This window comes from Pseudonaja textilis, chromosome 2 (genome assembly GCF_049901715.1).
Source record: "Pseudonaja textilis isolate UNSWEBS1 chromosome 2, rPseTex1.2, whole genome shotgun sequence".
Taxonomy (NCBI): Eukaryota; Metazoa; Chordata; class Lepidosauria; order Squamata; family Elapidae; genus Pseudonaja; species Pseudonaja textilis.
The window spans coordinates 229,938,557-229,962,621 of NC_141991.1; the positions used below are offsets into that span (position 1 = coordinate 229,938,557).

General features: G+C 43.4%; 1 protein-coding gene and 1 non-coding gene across 2 annotated transcripts in view; both read right to left on the reverse strand.

Moving 5' to 3' along the window:
* Positions 1-11,106: 11,106 nt before the first annotated feature.
* Positions 11,107-11,213, reverse strand: LOC113449574 (U6 spliceosomal RNA). Its single transcript, XR_003375845.1, has one exon. It is a non-coding gene; the product is annotated as a U6 spliceosomal RNA (small nuclear RNA).
* Positions 11,214-16,990: 5,777 nt separating this feature from the next.
* The window catches only part of ZSWIM6 (zinc finger SWIM-type containing 6), a 100,922-nt gene continuing 93,847 nt past the window's right edge, over positions 16,991-24,065 (reverse strand). The window contains exons 13-14 of the mRNA XM_026717078.2: positions 23,923-24,004; positions 16,991-18,219 (exon numbers count right to left, since the gene is read on the reverse strand). Of these exons, the coding sequence (XP_026572863.1) occupies positions 17,357-18,219; positions 23,923-24,004 (945 nt within the window). The 3' untranslated portion in view covers positions 16,991-17,356. The remainder of the gene's footprint in view (positions 18,220-23,922; positions 24,005-24,065) is intronic.

Consider the following 24,065-nt stretch of genomic DNA (forward strand, 5'->3'; position numbering starts at 1 on the left):
GACCCCTGCTATAGGGCATGCCATCACCAGGAGGCCTGGGGCTGGACTTTTTCTATTTCTGCCCCCCTTTTCTAGAATAACAATGTTCCCCCAATTTCAGATGGACCTGGCAAATCCAGGAGGCCTTTTGGGGGGCTAAAGGTATTCTTGATAGCCTCTCCCAATGAGAATGGTATTATAATTGTTCTAGGCACCTGCCATGCTATTTATTACAATGTTATTCTATTATTTTGTTCTGTTTCTACCATTATGTTTAGTTTTAATTTTACAGCTACTGTGGAGGTCTGTAAACCGCTAAGAGTTAAACACCCTAGTAAACAAGAAAATTAATGTGTTGTAAAACTTCACCCTTCATATATGAAACAAAATGGCCTTTTCTGTGAACTTCTCTGTAGAGTTCTGTGACTTTGTGCAATTTGAATACTTTGTCAACAGAATCCAAGAAAGGGAGATAGTCGTCAGAGGCAGACTAACCTATAAGTTTGCCCATAAGTCTAGCTCTCATAAGCTAGAGTTCACAGCCCTTCCTTTCCCCGAATAGCAAAACTACATACTTCAATGCTTCGTTTAACAAATCTGGATAACAGAGTGTAAATAACTGTCTGAATTAGTAAGATAACCCATACCAACACTTTAAAAGTCGAGCTTTGGTTCACATTGTTGAGCTGTTATTCTTAGTCCCTCTCATCCCCAAAACTTTGAGAACTAAACTATAAAAATTGCATGCCAAAGTTTCATAACTGCACAAGCAGAGTAATCTTCTTTTTTCCAGCCCATATCGTCCAACTGCTGGCAGACTGAATTTCTTTTTAAAAACAATCCATTTATAACTTATTGCTCTTCTAATCTATAGTGGCTGCCTCAAACCTGATAGCCTCCAGAATGAAGGCATCAAATTGGAGAAAAGGTGATCTAGGTGGACAGTTCATAAATCCCAAATACATGAGTAGAACAGTTACCCCTTCAATATTTTCCTTTCGGGTGTTCCTTCGTGTTATGAATTCCCAATAGCAGGTTAACTTTGTGCAATTGGGAAAATGAAAAAAAAAATGTACTTGCAGGATGAATTCGGGCAGTGTTGGGCAGTAATACAAGAGACACTTGGAACTCTCACCTCTTTTATGAGTTTATGGGAATCCTTGGGAACAGCCATGTGGTACTATTCATAGCTGGTTTTCCTCCTCCATTCCCATTTCATGTTAATCAAGCAGATTGCCAACCTAATTAAAACCAGGTTTCACTTTTGCAGTTTTCATTTGAATTCCTTTAGACCATTAATACCACCTTCTAGTATTAATGATCTAAAGCAGGGGTCTCCAACCTTGGCAACTTTAAGACTTGTGGACTTCAACTCCTAGAATTCTGGGAGTTGAAGTCCACAAGTCTTAAAGTTGCTAAGGTTGGAGACCCCTGATCTAAGCACAGGTGTCAAACTCACCGCATCATGTTGCTGTCACGTGATGCTTCGTGATGCTTTTCCCCTTCATGGAGCTGGGGTGGGTGTGGTCTGCATATGGTGCATCCGGCCTGTGGCCTGCCAGTTTGACACCGCTGGTCTAAAGGATGTTCCATTTCATCAGGAAGAAGTATGTGTTGTAGAAAAAGATGACAGAAGTTGTGGGTGCTTTGACATTGGGGATTTTAAAGAAGAGATTGGACAATCATTTGTCTGATATGGCATAGGATCTTCCTGCTTGAGCAGAAGGCTGGACTAGAAGACCTCAAAGGTCCCTTTCAACTCTGTTATTATGTTAATTTATATTTTTAATGCATACCCAGGTGTTTCATGTCTATAAAATATTGTACCTCATTTGAAAAGATGTTCTGAGAGAACAGTGGCATCATTGATTTCTAGCCTGCTCATATCAGCTGGAAAAAACTATTATTACCTATTTTTCCTCCCTTCCCCTCCAGTTTTGGAGACTTTCCTAAATGCCAGACCTAAAATGCAGTCCTCACTGCATCACTGAAAGCAACCAGTGAGCTAGTAGCAAGAACCGTTTTCTCCTTCAAAACAAAAGCAACAGACATTTTGTTCTGTACGGACATTTGCATACTCGAAATCTGGCAGCCCGGATTGGCCAAAGCGCACGGCCACCGGATTGGCTAAGTGCGCACTGATTGGTCGTCAGGATCGACCGCGATTGGCTGAGCCGATCGCGGGCGATTCAAACGACCCGATTGGTCGCTGCACTCGGGCAAAATGCTTTTAAGCGCGCTTCTCCCCCACTTTCCCCACTTGTGTTTTACCCCAATAAATGAGCTGAACCAAGTCACCGACTCACGTCCTTTGTTCGTATGAGAGATACGACACTGGCGACGAAGGTGGGATCTTAAAACAAGTCCCACACCGCACTTGGCCCACGGAACCGCAACCGGCAGCAATGGCCAGCGGCAACGTGCCACCCGCCCCCTTCAACCAAGCTACGGAGGACTGGGAATCGTACATAGACCGATTCCTCATGTTCCTGGAGAGTAGCAACCTCAAGGACGCGAATGGGCAGAGGAAACGGGCCGTCTTCCTCACACACTGCGGGCCCGCAGTGTTTAAAATGGCAAAAGCCCTCGCCAAGCCTCTCGATGTGAAGGCCATGGACTGGGCTGATCTCGAACCGCTGCTGAGGAGCCACTACACACCCGCCGTGCCCACCCTCATCCGCCGGCACGAGTTCTACCGCCGCGACCAGAAGCAAGGTGAGAGCGCCAGCAACTTTGTGGCCGACCTCAGGGACTCGGGGCCTGTGCGGGTTCACCGATCTCGATGAAGCCCTGCAGGACCGCGCCGCCCTCGGTCTCAGGGACCCCGTCCTACAGAGTCGGATCATGGCAAAGGGCGACATCTCCCTCGCCGACGCCCTTGCCGAAGCCACCGCAGCAGAGGCGACCCAGAGATCAGCAGCCCAGTTGCGGCAAGCCAGCACCGCGGAGCGGCCCGCCACGACCGAGACGACCGCAACCAAGAACCAGCCCGGACTCGACCATCGAGTAGCCGCAACCACGCACCACGGCGACCTCGAATCCCCCTCCGACTCGGGAGATGACGAGGAGGACATCCACCGGCTGCAAACGGGACGCGACCGGCGCGAACCACGGAACCGAAAATCAAAGTTCCAGTGCGCCGGCTGCGGCGGCGAGCACCCGCGGTCGGAATGCTGGTTCTTTGATGCGATATGCCGGCATTGCGACAAGCGGGGCCACATCGACAAGGTCTGCCATTTCAAACGAAACCACAGCCCCCATCACCGAGACAGCAGCCCACGGAGATGCGACAACACCCCCGAGGAACGCATCGGGACAGCGAGAGCCGTTGGAGCTGGGAAGCAAGGGAGCCGCCGTTTCAGCGAAAACCGCCAGCGAGGAACGCACCAGACGATCCTCGTCAGCCATTCCTCCAACTGGGATGGCCGGAAGGTCCACGTGGAGGTCACCATCGAAGACCGCCCATGCAAGATGGAAGTGGACTCCGGTCCTACCTATCCATGGTCGCGTGGCGTGGAAATTAAGCGGCTAGTACCCTCCATGAAGCGGCATCGAGCTGGAGAGCCAGAAGCTCATCCTCAAGGACTACCAGGGGAATCGCATCCCCGTGGTAGGGACCGGGCACTTCAAGGTCGCATTTAAAGGGCGCACCGAAATACTCCCCCTGACCATCGTCGAACGAGACCGCCCCCAGCCTCCTTGGACTCCAATGGTTGCGCCGCTGGGAATAGAAGTGACCGGCACCAACCACGCCGCCGAGGCAGACTGGGAGGAGCAGCTCGTGCGCGAGTTCCAAGAGGTCTTCGACGGCAACCTAGGCAAGGCACCGGGGCCCCAATATCGCTCAGCCTTGACCCCACCATTGCCCCCATCCGCCCAAACCCCGGCGAGTGCCTTTGCCCTCCGCCCAAAAATCGATGAGCAATTAAATAAGCTCATCGAGCAGGGAGTTCTCTCGAGCCAACGGACCATGCCCGGTGGGAGACCCCTATAGTCACCCCGATAAAACCAGATGGGTCGGTGAGAATCTGCGGGACTATAAGGCCACCCTGAACCGTGCGCTACAACAAAGCGCCTACCCCGTCCCAGTAGTGCAGCACCTCCTACACTCACTGGGGGGCAGGGTTTTCGCCAAACTCGACCTGGCCCAAGCCTATCAGCAACTGCCGGTTGACGAGGCAACCGCAGAAGCGCAGACCATAGTCACACACCGAGGGGCATTCCTGCAAGAGACTCCAGTTCGAGTCAGCGTAGCCCCGGGGTGTTTCAAAGCCTAATGGAGAGGCTCCTCCGGGGCATAAGAGGGGTAGTACCCTACTTTGACGATGTGCTGGTAGCCGCGGCCGACCAGAAACAATTGGAAGGCCGCCTAAGGGAGGTACTGCAAAGATTCCAGAGTGCAGGGCTAAAAGTTAAGAGGGAGAAATGCCAACCTGCGCACGGCACGGGTTGAATTCTGGGATATCTCCTAGATCAGCACGGAATCCACCCCACTGAGGGCAAAATCAAAGCCGTCAAGGAAAGCCCCAAGACCCAGAAACAAAACTGAGTTACAAGCTGCTCCTGGGGTTGATTAATTTCTACAATGTTTTCCTGCCCAAAAGGCAACCGTGGCGGAACCGCTGCATAGGCTGCTCGACAAGGCAGCCACCTGGACGTGGGGAAGACGAGAAGAGGACGCGTTTCAACAAAACCAAGGACCTTCTCACATCGGACGCTGTCCTCATCCAGTACAGTGAGACACTCCCCATCACGGTAACATGCGATGCATCACCCTTCGGCGTAGGAGCCGCCTCAGCCACACCCTCGCCCGACGGAAAAGAAGCCCCCATCGCTTTTTCTCGAGGACCCTTTCAAAACCCGAAGAAACTACAGCCAATTGGACAAAGAGGTTTCTAGCAATCGTCGCAGCCGTAAAGAAATTCCACGAATACCTTTACGGCAGGACTTTCTCCATAATCACGGACCACAAGCCGCTGCTGGGAATACTGGCAGGAGACCGGGCCACCCAATCATCCTCTCCCCAAGGATGACAAGGTGGTCCGAATTTCTCGCCACCTACAATTACCGGCTAATCCACCGCCCCGGTAAGTCAATCCCGCACGCGGATGCCCTCAGCCGCACACCATTGCCAGCAACCCTGGACGCTGACCCAGCACCCACCACATCTACCCTGAGCATCGAGACTTTACCCAACCTACCCCTGACCGCGCCAGACATTGCCCTAGCAACCAATAAAGACAAACGTCTGGCGCAGGTCCTAAGATGGGTGGGAAAAGGGTGGCCGGAAAAGGACGTGGACAACGAGTTCAAAGCTTACCGGAGCCGACAAACAGAGCTATCAACGCAAAAAGGCTGCCTACTGTGGGGGGACAGAGTCATAGTTCCAGAAAAACTGTAAAAAAAAAGTCCTGAGCATGCTGCACGAAGGGCACCCTGGCATCGTTAGGACAAAAGCCCTGGCCAGAAGTCACGCCTGGTGGCCAGGGATGGACAAGGAGATCGAAGCCTGGGTGGCCTCCTGCAAGCAGTGCCAGGAATCAAGACCAAACCCCCCACCGCCCGATCCTAGAATGGGAAACCCCAGGGGGCCATGGTCCCGGATCCACGTAGATTTCAAGGGACCAACCAGAGGACACACCTTCCTGGTAACCGTAGACGCTTACTCCAATTGGCTGGAGGTAAGCAACATGAAGACAACGACCACAGACGCCGTCATCAGAGAACTCAGTAAGCTCTTCGCAACCCACGGCCTTCCCGATGTCATCGTGTCAGACAACGGCCCCCAGTTCACCGCGCTGCCCTTCGAGAAATTCCTGGCAGAACGAGGGATCCGGCACGCATTAACGGCACCGCGCACCCGGCGGCGAATGGAAGGGCGGAGAAAATGGTCCAATTCACGAAGAAGACCATTCAAAAGATCGAAACCGGGACATACAAGACAAGATAAACCGGATGCTGCTAATACAGCACATAACCCCGAGCACTACAACGAACAAGAGCCCAGCAGAGCTACTAATGGGGAGGAAACTGCGATCACCGCTCGACCGCCTGCACCCACATACAACCCAGAGAGACCCCTGACTCCACCAGCAAACGCAGAACATTCGCACCAGGAGACAGGGTCTACGCAAAAAACCTTACCGGGACCCCTCTGGATACCGGCAACGATCACCCAAGCAACAGGCCCACACTCGTACCGCCTTCAAACTACCGACGGACGAGCGTGGAAACGCCACATCGACCAACTGAGATCAAGAACCACCGCGGGAAATACAACCGACACGCAAACACCAGACACAGAAGGGAACCGGCAAAATGCCAACCAAGAGGGGAGGGAAGGCCCCAAAGAACAAAAAGGACAAACCCACCCAAAAAGAAAACAGCAGTACTCACCACCTGAAGAACCGGAGAGCGACCCACTCAAAGCCTCACCTGGAAGGAGCAGCCGAGCCAGCTCAACCGGCCCTGGAAGCCCGAGCGGGAGCAGCCAAGCCAGCTCAACCAGCCCGGAAAGCCCGAGCGGGAGCAGCGAAGCCAGCAGCTCGACCAACCCGGGAGACCAGGAGGGAGCCGCGCGAGAGGCCTGACTCACCCTTCCAGGCGGTTCCATCAACGAGGCGGAGAGCGACAGGAAGCCCGACCGAACCGACTGACAGCTAAGAAGCAACTGACCTGTGCAGGTCCAGTCGGACAGTACGGAGCCCCGCCTACTTACGGGACGTCACGTAGGACCGAACCAAGAGGGGAGGGGTGTTCTGTACGGACATTTGCATACTCGAAATCCGGCAGCCCGGATTGGCCAAAGCGCACGGCCACCGGATTGGCTAAGTGCGCGGCACTGATTGGTCGTTCGGGATCGACCGCGATTGGCTGAGCCGATCGCGGGCGATTCAAAACGACCCGATTGGCCGCTGCACTCGGGGCAAAATGCTTTTAAGCCGCGCTTCTCCCCCACTTTCCCCACTTGTGTTTTACCCCAATAAATGAGCTGAACCAAGTCACCGATTCGCGTCCTTTGTTCGTATGAGAGATACGACACATTTGAAGGAAGGATCACTGCTCCCCAATTTGGCTGCTGCTTAAATAAGTTTGGCATGGGCTATCAAAACGCTGCATTGTTTTAAATGCTTGCAAAACCAGTTTTGCATAGGGTGACACCGTGACTAAAGAAATACAGTATGCAACCAGAGTAATAGAAGCTTTTGCAGGCAGTTTGGATTTTTAATACTTCCCCATTTTAAGTAGTAAAAGGAGTTCTACCAGGTCCGGCTAAGGAGAACGATCTTTCATCTCACATGTCCCTTCTTCATTTTATATAGTTTTTATTTGTTTATAATATAACATAGAAGAGAATACAAAAGCAAATATTAGGGAAATTAGGAAAAGAAAAAGGGAAGTGAATAGTGGGAGAAAGGAAGGGAAAAAGAAAAAAAGGCATTGACTTCAGACACCTTAGTGCAGTAAAATAAGGCATTAAGATCTACCCTCAACTTTTTACTTTTTCATAATAATAGAAACTAGCCATTTCTGTAACAACAAATCTATCTAATCTATCTAAAACCCAAGGTCAAATTTTCATCTTTTTCCACCTCAAGCACGAAGTCCAGAAGTGGTTTCCAAGTCGAAGTAAAAATGTTTGTGTTTTTTTCTTTAATCAGAGTAGTCAATTTAGCCATCTCTGCTAATGTCCCTTCTTAATTCTGAGTTGATTTACCTTAGCCATTTTAAGATGTGTGGATTTCAATTCCCAGAACGCTGGCTGGGGAATTCTGAGAGTTGAAGTCCACACTTCTTAAAGTGGCCACTTTTGAAAAACACTGATTTAGACTGTGAGTCTGGACCAAGTTCTTACCTTTTTCTGGAATGAAATGCACAGCACCTGGTTTCTTTGGAACTCTGATATTTAATACCCTATAAATTTGTTTTGTTAATGTTTTGTACTGTGTTGTCACTGTAGTCCTACAGTTAAACAGACAAACACAGATGAATATTGTGGGGTTGTAGCTGGAGGAGGTGGGATGATAACATGTTTGTGATTGTATGATCAGGTGTTCTTCTCCTTGAGGAGAATATGCTTTTGTATATACCCTTGAACTCCTACAGAAAAGGTTCAATATAAATCTAGTGATAAGTTGAAAACAAACAACTAAATGCTACCCCAGAATGGTATATGCTCCATCTCCAATACTATTACTAGACATAATACTGCCATTTTCATGCAAAAAAATAAACCACAAGTGTCAAACTCATGACATCACATTGTCATCACATGACATATTGCTACTTTTTCCCCCTTTACTAAACCAGAGATGGTGGCCAGCATGTGACGTATCTGGCCCATGGGCCGTGAGTTTGACACCCGTGATTCTAGACCATTTTGATTCACACTTGTATTCTCTGGATCTGGATTTTAAGGGACATCCAATGTGGCAGGCTGGAACACCCATGAATCTGGGTAAATAATTTTGCTTGCCATTTGTTGGCTTCTTTCCTCTTCTGACATGTGATAGATAATGTTAATTAAGAAAATCAGGAACTGCATGAGGTAACAGACCAAGCAAAATATGACTAGTATTATTCCTTTTTACAAGGTCTCTGTGCACCTACGTTTTCTTAGGAAATAAAAATAAAGAACTACTGCAGCTGAATATTTTATTTGGATATGTGTTGTGGTCATTTTGGCTTTCACAAAACCTTGCATTTAGTCACCCGGACTTTCTGGTGGCCTCGAGTTCGTCATGATGTGTCCTCTTACGCTTCTTATGCGTTCAATGTAGGCAAGCGAAAGCGGCATCAGGTGCACCCCTGGACTTTTGCAACCCTTGCCGACTCCAAGTAGGCCATGGGGAGCGATCTCCATGGACTTTCTGACACATTTACCATCTTCGTCGGGATTCACAACAGTGCTTGTGGTAGTGGATATGCTAACTAAAATGGCCCATTTCATTCCTTGTCGGAAATTGCCATCGTCTCCGCACTACGGCTCAGTTATTCTTGCAGCATATCTTTCGTTTACATGGACTGCCGGATAGAGTGGTTTCTGATCGTGGGGTCCAGTTTACGGCACAATTTTGGAAACAGTTAATGGCGGCTTTGCAAGTGAAAGTATGTTTAGCGTCAGCGCACCATCCAGAAACTGATGGCGGGACAGAGAAGGTGATTGGAATTCTTACTCAATATTTGAGATGTTTTGTCAATGTGCGACAAAACGATTGGGCGAAATATCTCCCATTAGCAGAATTCGCGTTTAACAACTCGCAGCACACCTCCACTCGTGTCACGCCCTTTTTTGCAAATATGGGTTATCATCCGCGCTTCTTCCCATTAACTATGTTGGATTCCCCGGTTCCTGAGACCCGAGAGTTTTTGGAAGAACTACACGCAGTTCGCCGTCTACTGATGCAACAATTGAACAAGGCAAAAGAAATTATAAGCGGTTTGCAGATCGGTCCGTCGGGCAACGCCTCCGTTAGCTGTGGGCGATAAAGTGTGGCTATCTACAAAACATCTGAAGGTTGATCGCCCTATTAGGAAACTTGATCATCGGTTTATTGGTCCGTTCCTGATTGAGGCAGTTATTAACCCTGTGGCATACCGCCTCACTTTGCCGCGTTCTATGCGTATTCACCCCGTCTTTCATCGATCTCTCTTGATTCCCGATTCTCCTGATTGTTGTCTACGTGACTCTGCTGAAACGATTCCGTCATCATCGCCCCTGAGAAGGCTGCTGTTGACGATACGGTGGTCAGCGTCCTTGATTCCCGTTGGCTCAAGGGTCGATTCCAGTACTTGGTCGGGAGGAGAGTAGATGATTCGGAGGTTTGTTCCTGGACGGATGCGTCTACAATTCATGCTCCGGATCTGCTTCGAGACTTTCATGCACGCTTCCCTTCAAACCGCATCCAGATCGTCAGACTCAGGGGAAGGGCCCTGCGGTGAGGGATAGTGTTGTGATTCCGGCACCAGCTACAGGTTTTTGAATGAAAGCTCCAGCGAGGAGGACTTGTATGAATCAGCAAGTATTAGTGATTGCAATGATGAGGAGGAGGCGAATATTACAAGGGAGGTCACATTTGATTTGCAGGACCGGCTCAACCTTCAACCTCCTCGGCTTCTCAATCAGGTTATCAGCCGGGAACGGTTGTTAATGAGGAACTTATGGAGTCTTCAGGTGAAAGTAATAATTTAGATAATCGCTGGGTGGACGTCAGAAACAGGCGTCTCCTTACGAGAAGAAACCAACGGGAGCACAGGAGGAGGGCAGATCAGTAATTAGCCTAATTAGTTGCTGCTCAATAAAAGAAAGAGGAATGACTCTGCATTCTGTCGGGAACAAATTGTCTGCAAGGAGAGCTGAAGACTTTGACTTGGAGGATTTGGGTCTGAAGTATTTTTGTTTGAATTGGATTTGTTGGAACTATTATTTTGGATTGTTTTGTGGAGGCTGGACACAGCTGTGATCGGTGGAGACTCCTGGTTGCTGCCTTTGTTTGCGAGGACTGCTGCTTTCAGCCTTATCTGTTTATTTTTGAAGGTGGGACATAACAGATATGTGTCTATTGTTCCAGAAAGAAGGACAAAACAGGTATAAAAGCATCCTTTGCAATGGGAGTAAAGTGAATGTCTGGGAGCATTTTGATAAATTGGTGCTTCATAAACCAATAGAAAATTGAAGAGAGAATCCATAACATATTCCAGCAAGTCTATTAGATTTTGGTCAGTCATGAGTAAACCCTTCCTCAACCGGTTACATCTGGTCTCTAGTTCTCCCTCATCCTGTGCATCATGTGAATGTGTAACTGGATTATATAATACTCCCCTGAAGGAGGTACCTGCTGGTAATGAAGGTCCGTTCTGCATAGTAACTAAATCGAGTGAGAATCGAGGTCAGATTGTGGAGGCTGCCTAGCCATCAACTTCTATTGTACCCTGGCTGCGATGCCTCTTCAAGTTGCCATGTCCCTCCAGGCCTTCAATTTGTCAGGGATATCCTCTGGGAGGAGGAATTCTGGCGTGGTCCCACAACTGTCTGTCAGGCAAGTAGTGCTGCTGAAGGCCTGGGTTGAACCGGTCCCTCTGAGGCTCTCCTGGATGGCATTGAGAGATCCAGGGATGGAGGCAAGGTGAAATATGGAACACTTCACAAATTTGCGTGTCATCCTTGTGCAGGGGACATGCTAATCTTCTTTGTATCATTCCAATTTTAGTATATGCGCTGCTGAAGCAAGCACTCTGGAACTGGGACCAGTCTGGCTGGGGAATAGGACTGAGACTTCTGTTCAATCTCCCTCATGCATTTTTTTTTAAGGATATGCTTATCTCATGCATTTTGGCGTTTCTTGGCATCCTTTGTTGCCTTAGAGGTCTTTCTAGGACATTTTGACCTACTTTGAGTTGGTTTATTGTCCTCTGAGGGTATTTTTGGTTGCCCTTGAAGATTCTGACCTAAAGCCCATGAGGTGAGAGATCTATATCTATATATCTATATGTGTATGAGATATTAATGGACCGTTGACTGGTCCAGAGGCCTGATGTAAACAGAGGCAGGGAATCCTCTTGATATTTCCCCCCCCCTTTTTTTGTAAATTCAATTTGTTATTATGTTATTATTCGTAATAATATTGATATCATTAATATTATGTTATTATTGATAATATTTTTGTTATATCTGTGCACAGCTACTAACATAAATTGTTGTGCTGTTACCAAACTCATAATTAGATGACTGAATATGCAATCAAATTGTGAGGCCAAATAGAGAACACCTTTCAGGACCTGTATTGCAATTGGGTGAACCTGCAATCACTGGTGCTCAACAGCTTCCTGCCCAGATGGACACAGGCCTTGGTGCTCGTTGTTACTGTGCTGCTAGAATTCTGTGAGTGCTGCCAACTGAAAAAGGAAGCCCAATAGTCAACCTCAGAAAGAGGTCCGTAATCGGCATAAATGTCCCCTGGACCCTCACGGAGATCCTTGTGAGGGGAAATGGCTTCTCAACAGATAATGCCATGGAATTCTTATAAACAAAATGATGCCGGCGTGGTTTTAGTCATCAAGATGTAGCATCAACCATCACCTCTTATTGTGAGCTGATGCGAATCTAACTAGAATTTGAGAATTTGAGCAGGAGAACTCTGAGTCCTCTGGCTCCACTCGATCAATAGTCCTTGCTTCTTCTATATACCTTGCGGGAGTATATGTGAAACTACAGAATCTCTTGTGGAGAGATACCTGAGGGTAAGGATGCTCTGTCCTGCTTAGTGACCAGAGTTATAGGGAATTCCAATCAGAAGGAGCGCTCTGTTGTTGGCCAGAGCTGTACCCCAGCAGAGATACATTGGTGTATTGCTAATTCCATCCAGTCTCATCTTTGCAGGGATCTTTTCTGGTAAGTCATCATCTTGACAGAATCTGGCCGCTGTTGGAGCAATGTGTCCACAGAGGCACTTGTACTGATCTAGATGGGCTACCTGATCTTGTGCAGCTGCACTGCATCTGGATTACACAGACAGATCCAGGGGTGGTTGCAGAGGGGGATTGGAGCCGAAGTAGACCTGGAGGAGATGAGATTTGAGAATTTTCTTCATCCTCCCACATGAACTTCTTCAAGTGCTTTTCTAGTACCTTATGGCGCTTGTTAGCATCTTTTTCTGCTGCTTAGGAGGTACACTTAGAATACTTCAATTTGTTTTGAGAATTTGACATGGCTCTTGAGCTACTGACGCTTGCCATTGTGACCACTTATTAAATTTTACTGTTAATGACGCTGAAATGTTGGGCAGTTGGCACGCCCAGGGGCCTGAACCAGCAATGGCCAGGGAACCCTAAGACAATGCTCCCCAGTTTTGTATAATCTTTTGTAAGAATATTGAATTCTTATTCTAGTTATTATTATTATTATTATTATTATTATTATTATTATTATTATTATTATTATTATTATTATTATTATTATTTTGTTATTAATATTATTATTTCTGAATTAGCCAAATTTGGAACACCTCATAGGCCTAGAAAGGAGGAATTGTTGAAATAAGATGTAGGCCTGTGACAGCTTACTGCACAGGCAGACACGGGCCTTGGTGCTCGCTGTGGTGCTGCTGTTTAATTCTGTGATGGCATAAGCCAACAGTTTCCTCCTTAATGAATAAGGGTCCAAAATAGAATAATTATACCTGAATATACATACATATATACATACACACACATACATATACATATGTATATGTATGTGTATATACATACACACACATATGTACTAGGGTGATTTCCCTTGGGTTCCAGGAAGGAGACCCCTGCTTGGGGAAAGAAAAGCCTCTCACAGTTCCAGAAATAAAATGCAGATCACTACCGCATGGTTAGTGAGTCTGCAATGGCGCCAGCCATTATCTCTTTGGGCTCGTAATGAATTAAATCGGCTCAGCAGCACTTCCATGCCTTGTGGGGAATCAATACTGCAGAGTTTCCCCTTGAATAAAAAGGTGCGGTGGGGCAGATGGACGCTGATGCCCCCACCCCAGATGGTGTTCCCAGGGGAGAGAAAGAAACCTCGGACCCTCTTAAAATGGAGCCTCGCCTGTCGGGCATGGGCGGCAGCGATTGTAGCGGCTCGGCTTGAAAAGATCGTAATGGTACAGGCTAGGAAATGTGAGTTATTAGCCATGCGGCTGAGGTGTTATCACCTCCGATTGTCCTGGGGACGAGAGATCATTCTATGAAGCTACGGTGAGCTCCCTTGGCTCGAGTTATATACGTAGGGAGCTGCTTGATTCATTGAAACTAAAAGCCTTAAAGGAGTTGTTTAGAGTTTAAAAGCAAACCTTTTTGTTGTCTCCTTTTGAAGCCTTTGCTATTCCGGCCAAGGGAAAGGAAATTAAGCTGCCTATATCCATGAAGGCTGAACAAAAACTGGGGGTGCTAGGGAGGAGTCCTGTGGAGGAGGAGGAGCGTCCTCTCAATTAAAGCCCAGCCTATCAAACAAGCGAGAGAAGCATCATCCCAAACAATGGATGCTCTGAACAGCTCATCTGGAGAATTGTGGGTGCTCAAAATTTCACAAAATTAAATTGGAATAATAGATGCCTCTTGCCCCACTCAATGAAAAAGAACTAATTTTTCTTGTCATGATCATTAACATATAGTACGTAGAAAAAGGCCCATATGTCATTTAACTATTTTTTGTTACAGCAACTGATGAAAATCTGAGATTTTGATTTTCAATGTTTCACATGATAAAGATGTGTTCTAATGCTTAACTGCATCAAAATGTTGAAAAACTTTGAAGCTCTGTTATGCTTAATCTTGAATTGAGATGCTGCACATTGGATTGCATTGTTAATATTTTTCTTTTCTTGTGTCTTTGAATCAGTGTTGACTCCTAGTGACTGTATGGATAAGTCACCTAGTTGGCTTTTTGCCTAAGACAGGACTAGAACATTTTCCTAGTTTGTAGCCTAATGCCTTAACCACTAAGCCTCTAAGATTTTTCTACTGCACTTGTTTTTATATTTACCTCTATATGTCTGTCCAAGTTATATAACAGCAAATGAATTTGCATTTGAATAAAAAGGTTTACATGAAAAGTACTGTCCACAAACAATTTTGATCATGGATCTTGTGTTTGTCCAATACAGATTGTATTGATAAATGAATGGATTACCTCCTCAATTTCCTAGTGCATTTGTGAAGTTCCTCTTTTTGTAATGCATGAGCAGACTGCAAAAAGCATGATTCAGGTAAAACCTGGTTTCTATCCTATAAGCCCTATGCTAGCAGCTTACAAGTATGTGTCTGTGTGTGCACATCATACATGTACTGAATTGCCAGGCTATAACTATTTATTTGGTTGCCACAAATGGTGCAAAGTTAAACCTGGGTTCTTTGGAAATTTCTCATCTTGGTTCTCTGTGTTGCATTTTGGTTTAATGATGGCTTAGGATTTCAACTCAACACAAATACTTGAGGAAGAGTCAAGATTGCTTTCCTAATATCTATGAAATATTTCATTGGTGATAAGGCTGTGTTTACATGTTACGCTTATCAACAGTTTATGGAACCATGATTTACACAAGTCATTTTTTTCTGGCTTTCCAAGACATAATCAAAATAAACCACAATAAATTCATACAAGATACTAAGTTAAAATGCACATTACTAATTTGCGATTCTAGCTTCTAACAAAGTTAGGAAAAATAAAGTGTCTTTTCAGAGAAATATTTTCAGTATCCATGTACAAGCAACAGACACAGAAAGGAGTCTAAAATCAACTTTCAAAAAACTAATTTTAATCAAAACAAAAGAATTGTTGATCATTAACAAGTTTATAAAACAGTGATTTAGTTACATAAATAAATTGATATCAGTGTATCAAATCTTAATTACTTTCAACTTCATGAGGATGTTTACATGGGTGAGGAAGTACAACCTTTTTTCCTAGTATAATAAATAAAATGGAGAGCATGGAACATTTTTCCCTCTAAATAAAAAAAAAATCTACAAACATACCTCTAGCATGTTCTCTAGTGAAAAGAACAAGAGACACGGGACAACTTTTGCACCAAAACGTTAAAAAAATGCATTAAATGCACAAAGGTACAGAACCATCAGCTAAAGTAAAAGACACTATACTGTAACCAAAATTGGTAATAAGAATATAATGAACAGTTTGGTAGTTAGATCTCCAGTTTGGTTATTTTAAAGCATTAAGACAAGGCAAGATAGAAGGCTGCTTTTCTTCTGAAGTAATTCTAGAGGAAATAAAAAATACTTTATTGGTTGGTTGGTTTTTTTAAACTAACTGAAAAGTAGAACAGTCATACCAACTTTCTGTCCTGCACAAAGTCAAATACCTATGCAGAATAAGATTAGCTTTTTAATAGCTCCTGCAAAGGCGTAATGTATTATGTCAATCCTTTGGGAAACACTGCAGGTAGCTACAGACAAGGATGTACTACACGGCTACCACCAATGACGGAAAGGCAATGCACACAAATCACACGGGGTAGCCAGGCCCTTGCAACAACTGGCTAGATGCTAAAGCCATTTTCACTATACTGTTGCTTCTGTAATATACTTTATGAGAAGTGGTTAAATAAATCGCTTCAACAAAATAGCCAGGTGTTTCAGGGACTGGAATCCAGTATAATTTGCATGCATACTGCTAAGTTTACAAGTAGTAACAATGTGGTCCATTATTATCCGTAGCCATCCCATGATATGAAAAAAGGGATATTTAAGTTTTCTAGGCTAGGAGGCACAAACCCCAAATCTGGCATACTGTATTCTTAATGCTAAGGCTTGCTGCTCTGGCTGTGTTGTCCCCTCTTTACTAGAGTGCCTGTTACAAGTGCACAAGTGTGTATACATATACATATGCATACACGCATCTGTATAAATATATATATATGTATAATTTTCCCTAATTTCCATCCAAGAATGCAATCCAAAAGGTGGCTCTGCATAGATGCCCAGCATATTCAGTTTGTCACCTGAGCCAACCCCTGAAGCTAGGCGCACTTGAGTCTTTTTAATGTTTCCTTGTTTTGTTTAAAGCCAAGCTACTGCAGCTTCAAGTATTTCGCATTATAGATTTTTTTTAAAATAAATTAGTTAATGTTATATTTTTTTCAATATTCCGACATATACTATAATATATATATATATATATATACAGTACAATAAATGCTCTCATTCTTTAATTTTTTTTTGTTTTTTCAGATAAATCCCTGAGAATGTATGTTGACAGTTGCTAAGTTTCCACATGCGCAAGCGTTGTGTGTGCCATGCTTCTGGATGAACAAGCACTGCAAAGCCACATGGGTCAGCCTTTCAAACTATTTGTTTATTTGGGTGGTTGGTTCATTTAAATAAGCTGAAATGTCAGGATGAATTACAAAAGAGTAAAGCTGGAGCCATTCGAGGTACTTATCACAGGATGGAGGTGTTTTTGTTTTTGTTTTTTTTAAAGCCATTGCAATATATTTTTTCTTTTCTTCTCTCTCTCTCTCTCTCTCTCACTCTCTCTCTCTCTCTCTCTCACTCACTCTCTCTCTTTTGTTTTGAGGCTGTGAATTAGACAGAAAGAATGGGAGAGCTTGGTGGACTTTTGCCACTTGACAACATAGACTCAGTGTAAACCAAACTTCTCTTTTAAGCCTCTCAAATCTTTCATACAAAACAGAAAAGGAAAAGGGGAAAAAACACACATACTTTCACAATGTGACATTTTAGTTTTGCAAACTTAGTATAGAACTATACACATATAATACCGGTGTGGCTCTTGTTTTAAGTTAAAAAGGATACAAAGGCAGGCTCAAGTAAAAATGTATTGCCCTCCCACCCTCTTCCCCATCCATTCACACTTTTTCTCTCTTTGTCAACCAAATCGTTCGCGAACCAACATCATCAGTTTCTTTTTGCCTTTGTAGATTTGTTTTAGGTTGTCAATGAACTGGGTAAACTGAATGTGTCCATCATGAGCCATTAGAAAAGTCTCACGGGCCTTACTCAGGAATTCTATAAACTCGCTGTAATGCCGTGGACTGATGTGCGTGAGCCGAGAGTGTGTTGTGTTAATATATGCTCCAATTGTGGCATCTAGGAGTTGCCTTAATGGGGCTTTGTCCAAGGACATGAGCTTACCAGAGTTCCTCCTTCCGTGAAGTCCCACCATTCCAGGAGTGGTCAAAGTACATCTACGCAAGATGTCTGACAGTACTGTTGCACATTTGACACTTTTGACCACCAGAGGTATTATAGCCGCCAATTCATTTTTTCCAAGGGAGTGGCTGAGTGCACAAGCCCATAAAACATCATTAATGGCAGGGTGTGTATCCTGATTGTAACTCAGGTTGAGATGTGTCATGGCCAATGTGGCCAGTTTATAGGCCCGCACAGGATAACCACGGTGTTCCATGTATCGTGCTATAGTGAAAAGCTGCGTGTAGCTCATGCCGGTTGCAGCGGCATCGAGAACAATTTGGTAAGCAGTCTCAAAAGCTATGTGATCCTTTTCACATAAGGTCAATGCAGAGAGGGCACAGTTCTGAGGATCCTTCATGGCACACTGTAGAGCAAGCGTCCTAGCACTGCTGGCCAGTTTCTCCTGCTGATGGCAGTCTAGATGCAAGCGGACTATAGTGCTGTTGGACATTACTGTGGTAGCAACAATACTAGTAGCTTCAGTTGGAGTGAAAAGTGTAAACCAGCTTTGCATGATGCTATCCAGTGCATACACACCTGTAAGACATAGAAAAATATTTGTCACAAAGACTGACTCAAAAGATTGAAGAAAGAGCCAAATACTTGGGAGAAGCATTTACAGAAGCTTCCAACGGTACCTGTACTTTGAAAACACAGTGTGCTCTGAACCAACGATTGAATTCAGCATCACAGAATCTTATCTTTCTTCTCTAAAATAGAAATATCCTCTTTCTCCCCACAAAGCTCCTTTTGGAATATGCTGGCAAACCCAAATATTTTTTTTTTTTTTTTTTTTTTTTTTTTTTTTTTTTTTTTTTTTTTTTTTTTTTTTTTTTTTTTTTTTTTTTTTTTTTTTTTTTAAATGGGGAATAGTTTTTTTGCTTCATTAAACATCCCCAAGCCTGCTCAAAATCAAATAATGTGAAATAACATATTTCTATCAAATTTGTGCCTGTCTGAAGCAAAGCAAAGCAACTTGAATGGAAAACTTTATGAGCAATTTGGTACCTTTTGGTACTACAGAGACCAAGAGATGCTGCACCAGCAAAATAAACATTTCCCTCCTCCTTTCTCTATAAAAAAGCCAATTTGAAAAGAGCAGGGAGGAAAACCAAATGGCCAAGAGAACTACCTGCTAATAACAGGTAGTGGCTTGTCCAGCAACTGCTTCTGGCATCTGTGGCAACAGATATGGCAACACCTTGTGTATCACAAGGGCACTGTTTTTTATGCACTCTAACGCTCTCTCCAATATGCTATGGGGTAAACTTGCCATCTCTCCCACCTTCTACTTATCTCCCAAGAGCTCAGCTGCCCTCTGTTGCCTTAATGGATAGGACGCAGCTGAAATGATTCTGTGAAGATTCCCATTACACAAAACTCTTCTACCTATTTGTCTGAAGGGTTTATCCTGCAATTTGTCTGGAGAGTGGTACCTGCAATTCTAATCTAATTCTGCCTAAAACAACAAAGGAACATACACTTTAAAAATAAGAACTCAAAAGAGCCTTGCTCCAAAACGCTTTCACCTATTTTGTGTAATAATTTTCATCATTATTCATTTCTTTTCATAATTTTCTTGCAATTTTCATTTCATAGTGTTGAAAAACAAAATTACACCGTTTTGCCTCCCCACCTATAGTAAAGTGAGTATTAAAAAAATCACATTCAAAATAAATGTTTTGATTATTCTTCAAATGTTTCCTTGACACAGCTATGAATTGGAAACACATTTTCAGCTTCAGAAGGGACTGTTTCAAGAGTGAAACATTTCTAAAATGATTTGAACAACCTGTTTTGCACATCCCTGCATGCTGATCGATGGACGATATAAATCAGTCTCAAAGTTGAAGTGAATAACTTCTAGCAGTTTATGTCTATTTCTCACAAGCAACCCTTGACTCTATTAATACAGGGGCAGTATTACAGGTATTCTTGCATACTTTATGCAGGTTAAAAAACTCAATTGCTTGAAAGTGAACTGTATTTTCAGTGTGACATACACATAATCTGGGCATATATGAATGGATCTTGATGGGACATATGGAAATGAATTGCAGACTATTCCAGCTGGGATTCAGACCAGGGAACGGTATTGAGAATCCTGGATCTCTTCATGGCTTTTGATACTATCCACCATATCATTCTTCTATGCTAGCTGAGAGTGCTAGGTATGAGAGGCATACTTTTGCAGTATTTTTCTTCCTCCAAGGACACTTCCAGTGTTATTAGTGGAAGGGAGCTGTCAAGTCCCAGTCACTGCTTCATAGTGCTGCTCTTCCTCCTCCTCCTCCTTCTCCTCCTCCTCGCTTTTCAATATCTAAATGGAGCTGCTGAATGAGATCATCTGTTGGTATGGAGTGAGATATCACCCTCATAGCATAGGATGGATTATTTACAGGATTGCCTTTTTGAAACAAAAATGTATGGTACATTTGCTCCCATATAGAAAATATGCTCCAGGTTCCTTCTGTTAGTAAACTGCTTAGAGAGGGCTGTAAAGCACTGTGAAGCAGTATATAAGTCTAAGTGTTATCTTATGGGACCTAGGAAGTTGCTTTTTCATAGCTGTCCTTAGGCTCAACACACCCACAAATACAACCATACCTCTTCCCTTCCAATATATGACAGAGCCCAACTCTGCTTGCTTTTAGAAAAGCGGTTGAGGCCTGCTTTTCCCCAAATGTTTGGGTCTTATTCAGTGGAGTCCCCCTTTGATTGTTTAATTATTGTGTTCTTTTATCATTTTACATGATGGGGTTGGATCTTTTAATGTTAGGTGGCTATTTTCATGGTTTATTATTGGTTTTTTGTTCCATGCTGTCTCAAGTCACTCTATTTGAATTGGCAGCCCCACAAATCCATAAAATAAAATAATAAAATAAGGGAACTTATGACCCTCTAGATCACAGGAGTCAAACTCGTGGCGTCACATTGCCATCACATGACATTTCACGAAGTTTTTCCCCTTTGTGGAGCTGGGTTGGCCATAGCCTGCATGTGATACATCCGGCCTGCAGGCCACCAGTTTGACATCCCTGCTCTAGATCCTGCCAAATGACAGCTCCTACCAAATAGTCAGTGGACTTTTATGATCTTCACTGAATTCAGGAAATTGTCATTAACGTATAAAGCCACAATATCTGAAGAAATATATCTATGGAGACTCTCAGTCATTCAGGTCACAGTTGTCTCAGAGATACTTTTTCAAAAGGCAACTGAATTGATTTTCCCTGAGGAGGAAGAAGACATTTTGCTTCTCATCCAAGAAACTTCATCAGTTTTAACTGGATGGTGAGGGATCCATAGCAGTACCTATCCTTCCATCCCCCCACCATCCAGTCACAACTGATGAAGCTTCTTGGATGAGAAGTGAAACATCTTCCTCCTCCTCAAGGAAAGATAGTCCAGTTGCCTTTTCAAAAAGCAAATTTGAGACATCTGAAGAAACATCTCCACCTGTATCTTCTTAAACATTACTTAAGTTCATCTAGTTTGGCTTTTCCACTGCCCCCCAAAAGTTGAGGTGCTGACAAAGGTTCCACAGTAATGAGTTTTTTCAGTGGTTTGTCAGCCCTTCAGGATAGGCAAGGTCAAATAATAGGCATGGCTGAAATTTCAAGAATAATCTCTAATCTCTATAATTATTCTTGATTATTTAAAGAATAATCTCTGTGGGATAGAATAACAGAACCTTGAAAAGAGTGAGAAAATAGAGTTTCTGTCTAACCGTGTGTGTGTGTGTGTGTGTGTGTGTGTGTGTGTGTAAATCAAGGTTGAATTATTCTGACTTTCTTTCATACCCTTTTCTCTTTCTCAGGACTTCTTTTCTGGAATTCTCTCCTGAACAGCTCACTACTTATCCTTCCCCATTTCTGAGACCAAGTCTACATTCTTTCACACCACTTATTGTGGAATAGTTTCCCTGATAAGCATGCCTGCTGCAGATTTTACAGAGTTCTCGATGGCGAGGCAAGATATGTTTTCTTCTGTCAGACATTTTAATCAACTTATATGCTAATGTTTAGACAGTATCCATCTATTGCTCTTCAGTGCTTCACCACTGGTATACTAGGTAGCTTATATCAGCCTATTATTTATTTTACCCCATTATGTTGCCTTTGATTGTTTCTATGGATTGTGAAGTGTTTTTCTTCCAAATTTTTATCAGACAATTTCCATGTGCTGTCCTGAGAAAAGACTGATTTTGAAGGATGGCTAACATAATTTTAAAAATAATTTAATTAATCCAGCAATCTCAACAGTGACTAGCTTTCCTCCTCTGTTCAAACCTGAAGTTGTTTCAAAATATTTGCATTCTCTAAGCAGATATGGCAGCTCTTTCCCACTTGCCCTCAATAGAAAAAGAGCAATCTACAGCCTCAGTCTCCTTGATTTGTCACAGATTGTTGCTTGTTGCTACTTTAGCCTATACCTCACTTAAAGTTGAAGGCCTCATGTAGATCTGAATGGCTACAGATTAAAAAAACCCTCAAGACCACAATAAACTCCCAGTCTAGCACTGCACATTTGTACAAACAAGTCCTAGCATCTGACATATTCCCCAAGGAACTGGCATCCTTTTACACCATTCCATCCCCCAAATAAGACAGAACATGTCTACATAGCACTGAATATAACCTCAACAGGAAAATAGAAATGTGTGTCCTGACTGAAATATCTTCGCCTACAGTCCCAACCAGATTCCCATTTTGAAATGAGCTGGTTTCTTTAGTACCCTTTTGTTGTTCTCGTGAGGTCAAATAATGACTGATGGGGTCTATAAACTGAAGCTTATAGGTAGCTTGAGTGCCTCATTATTGCTTGAAATAATTTGCACACATCTGTGCGCTCAGCTAACCACACCCAAAGGTCCTCATTTTACTCATCTGGGTCCTGTTGTACTATGCGCTTGCATATACATGTATACCTTTCTCCTGCTCCATTCAATGCTTTCCTTCATTTACATAAACAAACACACCCTCATTTATTTATAAGCTTGTGTATGTCTCAAAAGTGATATTTGCATTGCATCACAGTTTCCTTATGGAAGTGACACATACACACACAAATGTACCACAGAACAAAAAAACAACAATTTGCTTGCCAATAGGATACTATTAAATCACCAGATATACCTCTTTTGGTATGAAGATTAGGAAAGGTAAATCTTAGAAAGAAGAAACTGAAATCCTAACGGGCTACCATTTTTCAGCCACAGAGTAGTCAATAAGAGCAATTCATTTTAGGGAAAATTTGCAGTCACAGTTAAAAATTCATTTACAGTACAAATGAAATCTGGACTGATTTGGGGTTTCTTACTTGCAGCTGATGATTCTAAACTATTATGCCCATTAACAAATGTTAAATATATCAAGAAAAATAACTGTAAATTTTAGATACATTAATACTATGTTCAGGGGTTTGGACTAGTTAGAAAGTGCAGCAGAATGTGTGGAATCCACATCCTTTCTCAAATTAAATTTACTTTGAGAATTTGCCTATTCTTGGGAACACTTCTTTTTCATTAGAACATCAGACACCTATCATAAATTCTGCAGTGTTGACACCCTGGTCCTTACAGAAAATCCAAACATTATGTTTTAGGTATTGTTTTAAAACACATTATAACAAATAAGTTCTCCTTATAGCTATAAACCCACTGTGGATAAAATTTTATACAATGGTACCTCAGTACTCATCCTTATTTGGTTCTGGGAGATACAATGAGTACCAAAAACAATGAGTACCAAACAAAATTTTCCCATAAGCAATAATGTCGTGAGTCACAAGTTCTAGCTTGTGCACTGAGTACCAATTTGCACGTCAAAATGTGTTGAGTATCAAACTTGATGAGTTTCATAGTAGTGAAGTACCAAAGTACCACTGTGTAGTCTGTATGAACTGCATTCCTAGCCATTTGTGCTATCTTAAATAGAAAAGGCACTGGATAAATTTCCTTCATATAATTAAAAAGGCCTAGGGTTACATTTCTGTATAAAATGCTACCATTTTGTACCCCAAATTTATGTGACATTACTGGACACAAGCAAAAACATCAAACCAGCACATTTGTTTATGTACTGCTGCTACAATTTTCACAATTTTCTCTGGAAATCTATATGGCATAAATGCAATCAGGAGGAAAATACCATGCAAATTCTTATGTACCAGAAGTGCTTATATTGTATACCACACAAATTAAACCAGAATTCTGCAGAGATCAGTGGCAACACATACCTACTTCTGTTGCACATGTCACCAACCACCTCACCATTTCCCGCCGCCGCCAATTTAACGTCGACAATGTCATGCGCATCACCTATTAAAAAAGAGAAATATTTCCTTGAGATATTTTGTTTGCTTTAGAATATGTTAGCTCT